Here is a 16514-nt window from a genome sequence, read left to right on the forward strand (position 1 = left end):
GTGAACACTCCATGGGAAGAGAATGGTATGAAAATCCTCCCCCTCATGGCAGGATTAAAAATTCCCATAGGTTCATGGCTGAAAGTCACTCAACATTTCTTCATTAATCTGTAAAGAAGATAAGGTCTGACTGCTGCCCGTTACTGAATAATCTAATTAGGGTGCAGGAGAAATCACTTGCTAAAAAGCTATTTTGCTTTAAAGAGCAAAGTATGTCTCCTTTTTCCAGTGGGACTAGTGCCCCTTGCTGATCAAACCTCCACCACAGGGAATCTCTAGAAGAGTGGTCACATCCTGAACTGGACCATCAAGTAAAGGAAAACAAAAACAAATCCTTCTAATTATTTGGCCTGAAATAGTATTACTTAAGGAAGGAAGCTGACCACCTTCTTCATCTATAGCTCTGCAGTGTGCCACTGCTATGCTCAGTCACACTACGCAGTGAAGAACCAAAGTGAACAGGGGGGAATATTGAGACTCAAACTATGCACATGTCTGTAGAAACATGTGTAGATGTTTAATGTCATACCAAATCCATTACTGGATTCGTGGCTTTAGAAATATATTTCAAAAAGCATAAGATAATATGAAAAAGAAAATAATTTAATGGAAATATGCTGAAGCTGAGCATTTTAAAACCCTATTGTTATTCACCCAATTCTATTTAACAGCCTTCTGTGTCACTGACCATTTAAAAGGTCTTCTATGAACAAATCACTCAGCTGAAACAGGAGCATTCAGCTCTTGTGCAATCAAGATCTAAAAAAGGTTCTAAATCCTAAATAAAATTTTAGAAAGCAAAGATTGTATAGATACTTTTCTACATAAGAGACATCAGTAAGTTAAGGTTTTCCCTTTGAAATTCAGTGCCCAAAACCTCCAAGTTCATGGAGCATGGCCAGAGTTTGCACAAAAGCAAACACACAAGCAAATCCTACTTCCACAGCCAACCCTCCCACCCCAATCCATAAGCCTCAGCCATTTTTGTAAGAGGAAATAATTGCCACAGCTTTCAAAACTTTTCATTATCTGTTCAAATCTCTACAGTTTCTGTCAATTAGTTTATCTGTAAAAAGTACTGTCTCTTAGTGAAAGAATGCACATACACAATTTCACACAGGACCAAAGAGGCATGGAGACCTCAAAGCTCCTGAAAAAGTACGTGGGCTGGGGATATTCTGCCTGACTTCACTGCAACAGCACCAGTAGGCACTTCAATAATATTTCCCTTATTGAAAATTAATGCAGTCTCTGAATTTTAAACATAAATGAAACATATTAGTTTTAGATTACTTTTGCAAGCCAATAGTCAGAATTTAATATGATGATGTGTATAGATTGCCTTGATTTTTTTTCCCCTCTTATCCTGTGCTTGCAGCTTATGTGCATTTAAACTAAAAACATTTGATACACACTAAATATAAATTATTTGCTTGGAGATCTTTCAGGCATGAAGAAAAAGCCTCTTAAAATAAATTTAAAATATTATATGCTTGATGGTGTATAACCAAAGGTTTAATCTCACCACTAAAGGGGCAGTTGCTGTGATTCCGCAATAACCCTGCAGACAATAATCAAGACAGCTCCTGTTGTTCTCTCAGTAAAATCATGGTAAACACAGCATGGATATATTGTAATTTGATATCTGTAAGATCAACTGTTATATCTCACAGTAACTCATAATATAAGATTTCATTCACCATTAAATGTACATTTTCCTCAGATGTCATAGAAAACTATTATTTACTAAGCATGTTTTCTATTAACCATAGATTGCCAACAGAGAAAAAAAGCGCCCAGAGATAATTTTTTTACATAACAAACCAATTTTTTTCTATGCAATAGGAACTAAGCTTTATCACACACTTTACTGAGGGAAAAAACCAGGGAAACATTACTTTCACATTATTTGAGCACACAGAGTGGGTAAGCAGAATTTCCCTACTTGCTTCATAGTTAGAAAGAAGAATAATTAATTTTGTCCTGGGAGAACCTTTTCACCACTTGGGCAAATTCAGCATTCATCCCACAAGACTACTGGGAGGAAAATGACGAATGAGCTGGGTATTTAAAAGAGAAGTACAATCACTAAGGCTCAGTATATTTGTGATTTAAAGTAATGATATCAGTGGAAAATGTACACATTTGAGTACACTGCAACAATTCTGAGCTATCACTAACTATAATTCCCAAAACACTCTAGCACGATTTGGCTACCATGAGAACAAACTGCAATACTTTACTAAAATACAACTAGGTTACTGATCAGTATTTTAGGCATGCAATCAAACATTTTTCACTTACCAGTGCTGGATTTTTTCTTGGCAGCTAGTGACCACCTGTCATTAAAACAGATAACTACTCATGAAAAAACAAGGCTAAGCACACAGCTGCAATGTCAATGCATCAGAAACTAGAACAGTAGCTTTACAGATTTCGCAGTGTCTCTATATACATTTTTATTTGTCAGCACAAAGGCATGTGAATGGTAGTTCTTAGGCAGCACACTTTATCACACACTAATGCAGACTGATAACCACAGGAAAAAATTACAGCTTTTCCATTCTTATTTTGGTACAATACCTGCTCCATAACTATTAGATGACACACGATGTAAGATAAGTAGTAGTTTGTGCAATCTGCAGATCTATTTTCAATGTTACATGTTTGCAGAATAAGAAAACAACATAAATTATAACGAGACATCAATGTAACTTCCATACTCAGTCATTAAAAAACAAAAAACAAATCAACCCCACAGCACCAAAACCATTTTTTTTTCTTTATCAGCACATCAACAAATGTTTCCACTGGCTGTTTTAATCTCAAAAAAGAACAAATTAATTTTGTGGCATTTAAATACAAGGATATTTCAGATCATTATGGGCTACTGGTTTCCCTTCTGTTCTTTCTGGGTGTCAAAAAAAAAAGCAACTTAAATCTGAGTATTCCACTTTTTCTTTATGCCACAGGCTTTCCCAAGAGATCCAAAACTGTTTACAAAATAAAGCACATTGTTAAAATGAATTCTTTTTTTCATTTTTAACTGGTTTTTTTTTTGACTGTGACATAGCAAACAGACAAGATGCTGAAACCTGTGACCTTCTCTACCATAATTACGTGGAGATTTTGTCTTTCAAAACATATCCTGATCTCTGAATAATGGTTACCAAAAATATAACACAAACAATTTCATTCAATTATATGAAATGCAATGAAGCCATGAGGCAGTTGAATATGTCTAGACATCTTTTCAGTATAAGCATTTTCTGGATTTTTTTTTTTTACAAATTTCATTTTCCTATAGTCAAAATGATACTAACATTTGAAAGCAATTAATGAGAAATTTGCAGCAAAAACAGTAACATACATTCAAGTACCACTGAAATCACTGGAGCAGATAATTCTTTTTTTCCCCCAAACAACAGAATGAAAGAATATATTTTTTTTTTTTTTTTAGTTAGCATATGTGCAGATATTGCAGAACAGATATCAGACCCTGCACTTTCCACTGATACAGGAGTGAAAAAAAATCCACAGGACTACTTTGTGAGCTAATCATTCTTTAAACAGAGTAATGTACCTAAATGAAATAGATCAACTCTGCATTTGTGGTTATGCTATTTCATAATCCATCAGGCAATTGAGCCAGGTAGCTTGCTCTGAACAAAGCCAAGCTTAAATTTATCGTCTGCTTTAAACTCATATAAATCAAATGCCTGGCAAACATTTTCCTTAGTGTTTTAACTATCTTTAGGGTTAAGAGTAAATATACAGACTTCTGTATGACATCAACTGAAAAACCCAATTCATACTACCAATATTAAGCTCATTTAAGAGTAAAGTTTCCATAGAAGGTATAAATCACCTAGGACAGTTAACATGTGATAATAATGCTAACACACAAGCCCACCACTAACAAGTGGAAGAGTCAGAGCCTATTCTATAAACGCCCTTCGTTCTTTCAGATTTGGTAGTGATGGTGCAGTACACAATGTAACTGAGCACACAAACTGTTTTATTAAATCCTTTAAGAAAGTTTCCTTTTAATTGTCCCATTACAGATGAAGATGGAAAAGGCAGGAAGCTTTCCATTCCCAATACATGACTTTCCATGCATGAAGTGAGCTAAAAGCACAAAAAGCAAAGCCCTGCAAACCATAAGAGCAGCATGTTCATTAACCTCTACATGATAATCCTTTCGTAGCTGCATATTAACTAGTTACATATTCATAATCATTTACATTATTTAGAGGACCTTCTATGAAAATTTCCAGGCTATATCCATTAGCTACAATGTTAAAGGTTACAGAAGATAGTCTACTTAATGTTTCCAGGAAGCTTTTTTAATTAGTAAATATGTAAATTGAGCACATATGCTTCTTATGTTTGTTAAAAACAGTCCATCAGTAAAACAGCATAGGAGCATATGCTGTTTCCATCACCCTTTATCCCCTTTAAGAAAATGAAGAAAAGAAAAAAAAAATCAATGCCACCAATCAATTTTAATTTAATTCTTCTTCTTTGATATAATCTCTCTTGAAGAGATACTAAAGAGTGGAACCAATAACAAACCTTTTTGTTTCAGTGGCCAGCACAAAATGAGGCCTTTTACAGAAGTGTTTAAAACACACCACCTTAAAAAGGTTTCAGGCTGCAATTCTGGCACTGAACTCTATTAAAAAGAGAGAATAAATATTGCAAAACAGATGGAGATCAATTATGCATACGTCCTTTATTAGGTCAGTGCCACTGTTTGGATAACAACTAGTCTTATCTTGACAAATAAACAAATAGGTAAATATATAAAGAAATCTTTGATCCTTCACCTTTAATCAAACACATGAAAATCATTAGTCTATCTTCCACACATAACTTACATATAGAATTACAATTAAAGAATTACAATTCTTTCCAGGGTAAGTAAAACAAATAACCTGTTGGTTAATTCACTTGAGTTGAATTTGCCTGGACAGCTCATGCCACCGACTAAGCATTACTCTTAGGACATCATGCTCGTGGTGGAATCAATGAACTCTAAATTTTCCCCTTTCAGGTATAAAAATACATGAAGCAATGGCTTATCTACATCATAAAGTATTTATTGAACTACTTATGCAGCAAATACCTAATCACAGGTCTGGTTACTAAACAGGATCTGCTGTTATAAAACACAGTCTTAAAAGAAAGCAAATGGGCAACTATCTTATTTCCTTCATTCCCCCCAATGGCAACTTGTTAAAACTAAAGGGCTCTTTGGGCTCCTGAATGGAGAGAGCCACACAAGAGAGCCCCACAGGTGGCCTCCTTGGGACAGCCCTGAGAAGGCACACCTCTGTGTATCTGTAACCCAATGTCTAATTCCTTCTGAATCCAAAAAAACAAACCATTACAGCAAGAGACTACACATTGTTCTGCCCTCCTTACTTCTAGGTTGAGCTGTTTAAAGGGGAAGTGTACATTGCTGCTTTTAGGGAATCTTTTTTCTAGGTGTCACAAGCAGAGTCACAGCAGAGCAGGAGGATCAGCTTTAGACCCACCATCAATTCCTAGGTGACTCCAGTTCTACCGTGTTGATCTGATCACACCAATCAATTCATATCATATTGCCAAAGACTTCTTTAGCTCTCCAGAGGGAAAAAAATCATTTTGTCCACAACATTTTCTCACTTTAAAACAAATTTATGTTCCACTTTCTCTAGGATTTTCCACCTGAAGGACTCAAAAACTTCCCCATTAACTGAAGTATAGAGTACTTTGGAAATAGACTGATTTTGCAGGCCAAGTTAACCATTAACATCAGTCAGGAACAGGGCCAGAAAGAAGCCAGACCTCCTGACTCAGCAGCTAGGCATCACAATTACATCCAATGTTTCCTTGGGATGAAGGAAGGTGAGAAGAATGCTCTAGTATGAAGTTGATTCTCATCTGTATATGCCAATGAATCTCTAATCTGTTCCACATTACCCACCTTTCTCTAGCAGGTTTCACCTTACAAACAAGGGCACCTCTTTCTTACATCTCATTTTTCCTCACCTGTTGCTTCTGTACATGCTCCCATTACTAACAGATGAACACAATTCCCTATGGGATTTCTGATTATCAGGGTGGTGCACAGATAGTTCCACTCTCCTGTCCAGTTCAAGATTACTTTCTCCAAGGTGGAGTGAATGCATGCAAATGTCTCTACTAAGCAGACACCTGCCCACAAAGGTGAAGATTTTAGCACACTCTGAGATAAATTCCTCTTTCTCATCTGTTCTGAGCAGCAATAAAGCAAACTGCCTAGCCACAATTTTATTTATGTCTCAGCTCACTGAAAATTATAAGCAACAGAGCTGGTACCATTCTCAGCTGTAGAAAGTTTCTGGTACCAATGGTAAACCTGCTGTAACCAAGACACAAAGCTGTGTTCAAATCTAACAAACTAGAAACTATTTTTTTTTAAGATTGAAGATAACTTCAATGAAATTTATGAAAATAAAAACACCCCATCAGATTATAAAGAGTTTCTAAATGATCAAGAGTCTATTTCTACACTTGAAGGTACTGAAGTTGGAAACAGGCAGCACAGCACAAAAACAAAGCTTCCATTCAAACAAACTGCAAGTTTGGCATCTAAGAGGCCAAGTAAACAGGTACTGTTTCTACATGCACACTTCAGTAATTTGCTTCAGAACTGTGGCTCACAACGTGGCTGGTCTTCTGGAATTAGAAGCTAGGGACACAGATCTAATCCCAGCTCTCATTCTATTTCTTCTATATGGCCTTGAGCGAATCACAACCTCTCAGTCTACATTTCTTCATCTGCAAAATGGGGATAATAGTATTAACCTACCCACCTCAGAGTGTTTAATGATGATTAATTAATGTGAGAAAAGCACTCTAAAGATGTAAGAGCACTATATAAGTGATAAAGCATTATTTACCACTTGAAAAGTAATCTGAATAAAATCAGATATGCAAGTAATTTGTTTACATGTAGCAATAATATAATTTGTGACTATTTAATCTTGAATTAGTCTCACTTTAAACATCCCTTTCAATCACTTTTCCAGTTACTTAGGGAAAAATGACAGTATGGAATATTTTTTTGTGGAAGTAGAGCAAGTAATGAGGTGGTAATTAAAGTAAGGGGCTAATAAAGTCTAAAATCAATGACTTGCCTTCAGGAGACTGTTCCTGCCATTTGGGAATGTGTAACTATCTCAGTCTCGACCTTGGTTCTGTTGCTCAGAACCTTCCATGAACTGCAGTGGAAGTCTATGCTAGCTTTCCAAAATGCAGATCCACGTTCACAAGGCTCATGATAAATCCAAGATAATTTCCACTACTGACCTAATTCAGATGACTCCAACTCTGCGCAGTTTTAACTGCTTAACCTTCTACATTCAAGTATTTACTGCAGTTGATATAAGCCCACAAGCTGTCCCTATCTGTAAATGTTTGCAGTATCAAAATCCACTCAGTCATGCAGCTCATGCATTAGATTTCTCTGTCGCACCCCCAAACCCTAGAAGTTTACCAATGAAATAACCAGCTCACAATATGACTTTACATTACAGAAGAACACTAATGGGTGGTCAAATATTTAATCATCTCCTGGTAACAAGGATGTAACAAGCCACACACAAAATAAACATTTTAAATTAATTTACTTTTTTTTGCTCCAGGAAACTACACAGCACTTGCCTAAAACACTGCAATCACTGATGGAGAAAGAGAGAATTAACATTTGTACAATTGTTTTTCCTAGAGCCCCATTTTCAATCAAAAAAAAATTGAAATAAAACTATTAAAAGTTCTTCAGTTTGTTGGCACATTGTATGATCTAATGGAAAAGGAAGGAAGCATTTCTGAGCTCTCATGCTAATTTATTAAATCATATTACTCAAAAACGCTACAGTTCAACGAATTATTAACATAAATCTATCCCTTTGGGTGAAAACTTTTGCCTTTTTGAGGGAATATGTTTGGGAACAATACAGAAGAAAAAGAAAGACTGAAAACTGAACTATGGCAAACATTTCTTTCTAAAGGAAAAAATATTTTAAAATATAAGCACAATTATTCTCTTTCTCTACAAGAAAACAAGTGAGGATCTACTATTTTATATGTTGATTCTGCAGTATAGTTTTGCGACAAAATAGTACATAACTCAAAATTATCAACAAATGAAACTGAGTTCTGACTAAAATGATTTTGTGAGCTTAAAAATGCTACTTGAAACTTCCTAAGAATTATGAAGCAGACAGGAAACGCCTCATCTCTTCTTTGCCAGCTGGGAAATTCTTCCATCTCAAGACTATTTTATGTTGTGGCTACCGTTGTGGTTATTGGTCATACAGACAAATGACCTTGCAAGACAAGTGGCACTCAAAAGCAAGGCAGCCCACTCACAACGCCAAACAGGCAGGACCAGCCTACAGAAGCCAGCACCATACCTTCTCACTTTGAAGCATGAGTTCCTAACACCTTTTTGCTGTTTTGCTGCTTGGTAGTCCACTATGGGAGTCATTTCAAGGCACAACTCCAGAAAAAAATTCCCAAAGGTAGCAAATGCATTTTCCGCTAGGTGAGTTTGAGGTTTTTTGGCTCTGAGCCAACTGAACTGGTGCAAACAAGAAACAAACTGGAGTAAGGTCCTTCCCTGGTAGCAAATCAGTATCCATGTCACCTTGCTTCATCTTGAAACAGAGCTAAGGAACTTGTAATATTTTAGCTTACTTTAGGTAAACATATTTGTATGACTATGCTATATCCAAGACAGCTCAGGCACCAAGACAGCAGCAGATCAACATAAGCATAGAACTCCCATGACCTAACATACCAAACATCTCAAGCAGGTTTTGCAAGCTTTGATGCATTCTATGGCAACAGCTATGCTGCTAGCAATATCTGAATTAACTAACTGGCTTTAAAGTGACATAAGCCACAGTACCTGCTTCACAGATATACCTTCAGGCTGTGTGTGTAGTTCAACACTCAGGCACAGTTCTGAGTGCACATTCTCCCCTATATCGAGCCACTCAGTTTCACCATCGTATCCCTCCAACTCTGACACAGTCTGCTTGCCAACTTTTGTGATGCTGCACAATCGACCACATTAAGAAACCACAGTGGCTGAAAAATAACCCAGGAAGAAAAAAGAAGGAAAAAAAAAAGCCAAGAACAAAGTTCAATTTTAAGCTAGGTCCCAACCCAGGACACTGAACAGTGTCACAAAGCAGTCCAAAAAAATCCCTAAGATTAAGAAGTAGTTCATCCAATTAAAGTCACCTTCTTCCTGGACAACATATATGATCATTAAAGAAATTTTTGAACAAGTCACTAAGACAGTTGCTTAGAACTGCTTGAACTTGTGCCACAGATCAAAGGGCCAGTCCAGATTCACCCACTGCTAGTTCTGCATTTCCCTGCCACATTTGTGCTGCCATCTGACAAACCTGCCCTTCAATCTCTTTTAGCAATAGTCTGACTTTAATTACCATTAAAAAATATTTAATATCTGTCAATTTATTTCATAATTCTCGACACTGTATAAACTAGTGAGCATTTAATTCATACTGATAAGAACATAGACAAATACTGACTACAAAAAGTAGAAGTGATGATCAGTTAACACTGAAGGAACACAGTATCACATTAAAATCTTCCAAGTAACGACTGATTTAGTCCTTTTAAGTGAAAACAGCACCTGAGAAAACATTATTGGAATGCACCATTAAATAAAACCACTGGACAGGGCTGAGTGGATGTCACTCTGAAGAGGCAGCTGTCCAGGCATCTTTTAGAAAAGGCAGGTCCTTTTTTAAAGGGGCATGTCAAACCAAGCTCCAGACACTATGTTACCTTTTCTCAGTTACTGTGCAAAAGGACATCCTACTGTGCTAGTGTCTCATGCCCAGGCATTCTCTAGACTCTGTTAACTTTGATGCAGGCTAGAAAAAGTGCAATACCCTGGGAGACACTGAGGCTCATCTGCTCAGTCCACAGGCAAGCAGTTTGACTCCCAGTGGCTCCTGCAGCAGTGTGAAGTGTGCAAGACCCTCTTGCTCTTTTTCAGACTGCAGAAACAGTCTTAAAGCTGCCAAGCTGCTGACTTCATAGCACAGCTATTACTCAGAAACGACTTAAACAGAAGCAGACAGATGCAGAAGTAATTCACATAAGAAGAAAACAATTTAAAACAGTTAGTCTAAGTTTATTATTCTTTGATTTGTTTCCCCATGACCCAACTGCAAGTTGTTTTAACTTTTCAAAAACTGCAAAACAATCTTGAAAACGATTTGGAAATTAAAGATCATGCAGCTCCATCTTTTAAAATCATTAAAATTAAGAATATGCCACAATACACAGTGGCCATTGAGTCATGAAAACAGCTGCACAAAGTTTAATGGTGCTTTGTTCTGATGAGTGACAGGAGAGCCACTTTTTTTGTCCTAAATTCCCTAAAATGAAAAAAAAAAGTATTTGTCAGTGCAATTAAAAAAAAAAAAAAAAAAGAAGAAGAAAAAAATCATATTGCCAGCTAACATTGGAATCCTTTAGATTCTCCATGCCTGTGTTTGCATTCTACAAATGTCTCTTGGGTCTAATTGGTTCCATAATGCCTCCCATTACACCTATCCTCACTGCACTGCTCAGAAACTATAGACCATATCAGCCCACTGTAAATTCACTGTCTATACATGTCTTACCAATCATACAGACCCAACTGGTTAACTTCCTATCAGTTAGTAACCCCACTTGATTGTAGGAATAAATGTATATTATGTTTAAATGCAGGCTCTATAGCATAAGAATCAACCTATTTAAATATTCATTGTATAACTCCAGGACTAACGTGCAATAGATTTAACACAGTATTTTCAGCTAACATATGCTGCTTTTGCAAGTAATCCATGATATATACATTATATTCTTCTTACAGAAATATTTAAAACTTTACAGAGGCACTGTGCTTCCAATGATGGTCTTTATCATGAAAATTACTAGGTATTCTTCTATAATTTATCCCCAAGATACACATTCTAAGTCATGTTTTTATACAAAGTGCCTTTAGTGGGAGCACTGAAAATTCCTTCTAACAGTTTGGTCTTACTATCACTACAAATTAACAAGATGAAATCTGTCCAACAGGCGAGCAGTCCTAAACAAGAATTAAAATTACTTTTCACCAGGGGTCCTCAACCAGGATGCTGCAGCCTCAATCAGACTAAAGACAGAAAGTCATGAACACCCTGTTCTTTTAATATTTTTCAGAAAAAAGGAAATTGCAGTTCACGTGCTCCCCAGAACCGCTCTTTTAACAGTTCAAATCTCAAACTCATAGCTGAACCAGGGTTGTACAATGGCCTTATTGTTAAAACAATCAACTGCGATTCAAGTATTATCTTTAATTCTTCAGATGGATAGATAATGCTGTATTTCACTATTACACTAAAGGTTGCCTTCAGACTAATGGGAATAAATAGGTTCCTTTTTACTTAATCAAGTGTCACTGGGAAAGCACAATGTCACAGTAATTAAAAGAAATATATGTGCCTACTTAGATGCCAGTATATATAGATATAGCTCTGGCTAAATAACTTCATTATTTGTTATGATGCTTATACTATGATTACTAGTTCACCAAAGTCTGGCCTGGATAACTAATTCTCCCTCGTCTTTGTGCTAAGACTAAAACGTGAGCCTTCAACTTCAGTTTTGCGAGAAAAATATAAATCTCTGAAAAGAGGCAGCTGAAAAGACCTTCTCCATCTTAAAATACAATATTTTCATAACTGAAAATACTATTGTAATCTTATTATATATATTCATTGCATAGAAGGATTATCCACTATGTCTTCATCATGAGATTCCATTGTAACCAAGAGCTGTAGTTCTTTAGTATAATTTCATATTGAAGCTGAAGTGTTCAATTTTTTTTAGGCAATTTGCAGAAATTATGTAAAGTTTCCCTATGATAAAATATCATTTTGGTACATCAGCCTAACAGAAGCTTAATTAATGGTCTCCTGGGCCTCTTTTCCACTGGAGCCGATCTGTTTAAGAGCCTTAAACTTGCTTACAGAGGGGTCTAACCATGAACCAGGAATAATTCTATGTGGTTAGGACAGAGATCTGCTTACACATTACACTTAACTGACACTAATGAACCAGAGAAATTATTCTTCACCAAATTCTACCACCTTAAAAATTAACAGAAGAAGCTGAAGCGAACAAGTTAGTATCACCATTTATTGGTATCATGGATTACTATCTGCACAGAATGGACAACATAGAGTACTTCAACAGATCCTCTTACTATTCATCCACGTTGGTTAGTTGGTTAAACAGATCTTTTAGCAGTGACCAGTGTGCTATTCAGTTGACACATTATTGCACACAGCCACCCAGACAAGGCATTTTTTACATCCTTGACTGTTACCCAGTTTTCACTCTTATCTAAACCAGCAGGCAAAATACCAATACACACTGAATACAACGTAACTGAGAAGCTCTAATAGGCATCTTAGAAAGAGCTTTAAAATTTTTTAATAATGAGACAACAAAAAGGTGTGCAATCTGGCAAACACATTTGTGTCAATAATACACTGAATATGAGTACAAGTTCCACAGTGCCTTCTGCACCCATAAAGAGTTCACTGCAAGACTGGAACCTACAGGCCTCAAACCACACTTGTTAAATAAGCAGGACCCACGCATCTGAGACTGTATTTTGATGAAAAAGCTATCTTGAATTTTGTGCTACAGCCTCTGAACTCTCAGCACTGATTTCTGCAGAAGAGTTTGGTTCTGCTCATTTAAACTTAATGGGCTCTATCCATTTCAAAGGTAATCGCTACTTTTCAAAGCCAGCCATGAAGAAGTACTTTTGATGCTCCCGCTCTTCAAGTTGGCCCACGAGATGGCTCAGTTCAAGCTGCTGGGGGCCTACCTACAGGACTATGTGATTGTCTCTCTGACTGGGAAAAAAACGCCGAGAAGCGAGAGTGCAAAGCAGGCCTGTAAGAGAGCGCTGCACTTATGCAACGCTAACGGTCTGCAAGGCGTGTTAGGGCAAGCGCTTAGCCAGCAGAGAGCACGGTGTGCACGCAGGCCCCGTGCCCCTCACACTGCACACAGGCGTCAATGCTGCCAACTCCCGGCCAGCCGCCTGACCAGCGGCGTTTTAAAGGGCATTTAGGAAAACACCACCGCTGCCCTACACGCTACCGCGCTGGGCCCAGCCCTCCTCCCTGCGGCAGCGGGCTTGCGGCGGCCCCGCGCCGGTGCGGCCCGGCCTGCTCCCCGGGGTGCCCCGAGCGCTCCCAGCTGCGGCCCACCGGGAAACAGCCGCCGCGACCCGCCGCGACCGCCAGCCGTGACGTCAGCGCCATCACGTGCCCGCCGCTGCACGCAGGCCTCGGCGCGTGCCGCCCGGGGGCCGCCGCCCCCTCCCCCCCACCCCCGGGAGTCGCAGCCGCCCCCCCCCGCCGGCCCGAGCCCCAGTCCGCGCCCCCCTCCTCACGCCGCGGCCCGGTCTGGCAGCCGCCGCCTTTACCTTTTCCTGCTCCTGGCGGAGGCGGCCCACCAGTGCGGGGGTGAGCGGCGACGCGCCGCCGGGGGCCTCCATACCCGCCGGGCCGGCACTCTCTGAGGGAACCACTCCGCGGCGCGGAGGGGTGGCGAAGAGAAAAGCGGCTTGGCCGGGCCGGGCCGATCTCAGCAGGGCGAATGAGTCCTATAGAAATGTTTGTGGAGGACGAAACGCCGGCTCCAGAGCCGCATCCACGCGGGGGCCGCCGCCACCTGGGCCCGGGGCGCCGCTGCCGGGGGAAGCATCTCACACTCGCATTCTGGGCCGAGCCGCCGCCTGGGCCCGGCTCCTGCTGCGCCGGCGGGCCGGGAGAGCGCCGGCAGCTCGGTGCGGGCCGCCGCCTGCCGCCGCCTGCCTGCTGCACTCTGGGTAGCCAGCCAGCCCGCCAGGCGGCCCGCCGCGCCCGCGGGAGGCACCCGGCTGCGAGCCGCGAGAGGCGGCGCTCCCCACCCCCTGCCCGGCCCGCGCCGCGCCGCTGCCGCCGGCCCTGACGACTTCCCCCGCTGCAGCGACCAGCTAGGGGCGGGGGGCAAGGCTGCTACCTTCCGACCCCCACGGCGGGGTCGGCCAAGCCCCCTGGGGGCGATGGGCGGCCGCCCCCGGGGTACGGCCTGTGCCTCAGCCCACTGCTCGCACCGTGGTGCCTTTGGTGCTGCGGCCCGGCTGCTCAGGGTCCCGCATCTGGTTGGATCATAGGCCCGGGGCACGTAGGCCTTTGGCTCGGAAAACCGAACCACGGTCTCAGTGGTGTTGCGATCGGCCTACGGTGATCCTAGATAAACACAGAAGACTATGTTTTTTATGACAGTGCGGTGGTGTCACAATTACTGATCCCGGCATGCCCACTGCAGGGTGAATGTCTGAGTAAACAGTACGGTGCTGTGACCTGAAGGACTGGACTGCAAAATACTTCTAGGCACACTGAAATCACTTAGAGCAGCACTCGGACTTGCCTGGGTGGAAAGGTTGTTGCACAAGAGGCAAATTGGGAGCCACAGTTGGGAGTAGCACAAAGTAATTTAGGTGCAGTAAATTCATTAGCTCATTTCATGAATGGCGTTAGGCAAGTCCAGAGTAACACACTGGGAATGGAATGGAGCCATGCTTCAACAGCACGCTGGATCACAGCACTGCTGAATAACTTCACATGGTGCTTGGTCAGCTGTTGCAGCTGTAACAGGTGGATTTAAACTTGTACATTAAACCCCCAATATGTGGGTTCTGTTATAGCCAGACCTTGTGTTCACTGCTTCACCTTTCTCTTAAGTGAACAGATCCTTGTGAAGACTCACCATGCATATTTGCCATCAGAGAAAAGTGGCTACGTTAACTGGCTCACAGGTAGTGGCAGGCATGTCATAAGGTGGAGGTGCACCTTCCCTATGTTTAGATTAGGGGTTTCCTTCTAGCACAAATGAAACACTCCCTTTCCATGAGCAGAACTGACCCTGTATTCACTACAAAACAACTGTCACATAGATGACACAGTATGTGCTGTGCACTTTTCTAAACTCAGATTCCCATCCCCCTTAAAGAGCTTGTTAAAGCTCTACAGATGAGGAATTTAGAAATCATTTTCAAAGCATGGTTACGCAAGCTGGAAGTTAGCTTTCAGCCAGACTTTAGTACAGCTTCCAGCTTCGCAAATAAAAATTTGCAACTGCAGCTGGGCAGTTTGGTTTAGTAAATAACTACATCCATAATCTTCCAAGAATAATTGAAAGTTAGCTGTAATCTCTGGCACATATTTGTCACCTCAGGATTCTGCAACCTCTGAATGGGTGAGAGACATCTACATATTGTCATCAGAAAACAGCTCATCAGCAAAGTAATAGCTCAAGATAAATAGAGTATGAGCACTTAGAAGGACCACAAGATTTGTATAAGTAACTCCCTTTCAACCTGCTTAAAGCCTCCTCTAAAGTTTTCTCTGGTTATCAAGGTTCACAGACGAGGTACTATAAATATACATAATTTTTAAACGCTCTAGTTTGATCCAGTTTCATCCTGGCTGGAGGACAAACCAGATGCACAACACAAAGCTATAGATCTTATTTAAGATTCCTAACCCTGACATAACAAAAAAGGTGCTTAACTAACAAGAGGAGCCACAAAGTAAGAGTTTCGTATCACGAGGCTTTCAAGAAACGCAATAGTTTCTCGTGTTTCCTGTTCAAGGGCGTCAGCATTTCACATGCCACTAGTACATCATTTAGTCACTAAATGTATTGTGCTGAAGACTTCTAACAGTTGGCCAGAATAAGAGGCTACATCATTACCAGAGTAATGGCTGTATGCTCTTGGTTGTACTGATGATAGTATGGAATAATTTACTGGATCCTTTTGTACATTTTGGGTTTAATCTGCCAGTGAAGAAATGTTCTAGTAGTGACAAACAGATGGGAGACAGCATTTGCCAAGGAGGAGCATGAAGCCTGTCCCTGGAGCATATTGTTTTGCACTTATAACCTGTACAAAACCATTGTCACCAGCTAAACTCTATGGAATAGAAAATAAATAAAATAGAATTTTGGCCTTTTAAACTGAAGATTTTTGTTTACCTGTTTACTACAGTACATCTTTTAGATGCCATACCAGACAATTTTCATAAAACCTTGGGGAAGACTGAAGAACTCTCTAATTAAGAGAAAGGCAAATCGAGAAAGCATAGATGTTCTGTTGCAAGTGAATGCTTAGCACAGATGTGGCTGCTGGCAGATGTCCTACCAGGACCCAAGCTAGATTTGAAAATAAGAAATAAGTGTCATTTCTGGGTTTGGTATAAACAGGTCAGCTTTGGCTGTGAGAGCAGAGGAATAGAAGCAAAGTTTTGGAGAGGTGAAGTTAAAAGTTTGCAGCAGAGAACCTCACACCAGGGATAGGACTTAAAAGACTTTCTTTGGTGAAGAAGCCCTGTCTTCCCCTATAC

General features: G+C 40.3%; 1 protein-coding gene across 2 annotated transcripts in view; it reads right to left on the bottom strand.

Moving 5' to 3' along the window:
* URI1 (URI1 prefoldin like chaperone) overlaps positions 1–16514 on the bottom strand; it is an 82948-nt gene that overhangs the window by 27131 nt on the left and 39303 nt on the right. Inside the window, exons 1-2 of one of the 2 annotated variants that reach the window (XM_064160284.1) lie at positions 13550–13947; positions 2305–2339 (exon numbers count right to left, since the gene is read on the bottom strand). In XM_064160284.1, the coding sequence (XP_064016354.1) occupies positions 2305–2339; positions 13550–13621 (107 nt within the window). In that variant the 5' untranslated portion in view covers positions 13622–13947. Of the gene's footprint in view, positions 1–2304; positions 2340–13549; positions 13948–16514 lie in introns of those variants that run through there. The other variant, XM_064160285.1, reaches the window with a different exon arrangement.

Source organism: Pogoniulus pusillus, chromosome 20 (assembly GCF_015220805.1).
Source record: "Pogoniulus pusillus isolate bPogPus1 chromosome 20, bPogPus1.pri, whole genome shotgun sequence".
Taxonomy (NCBI): Eukaryota; Metazoa; Chordata; class Aves; order Piciformes; family Lybiidae; genus Pogoniulus; species Pogoniulus pusillus.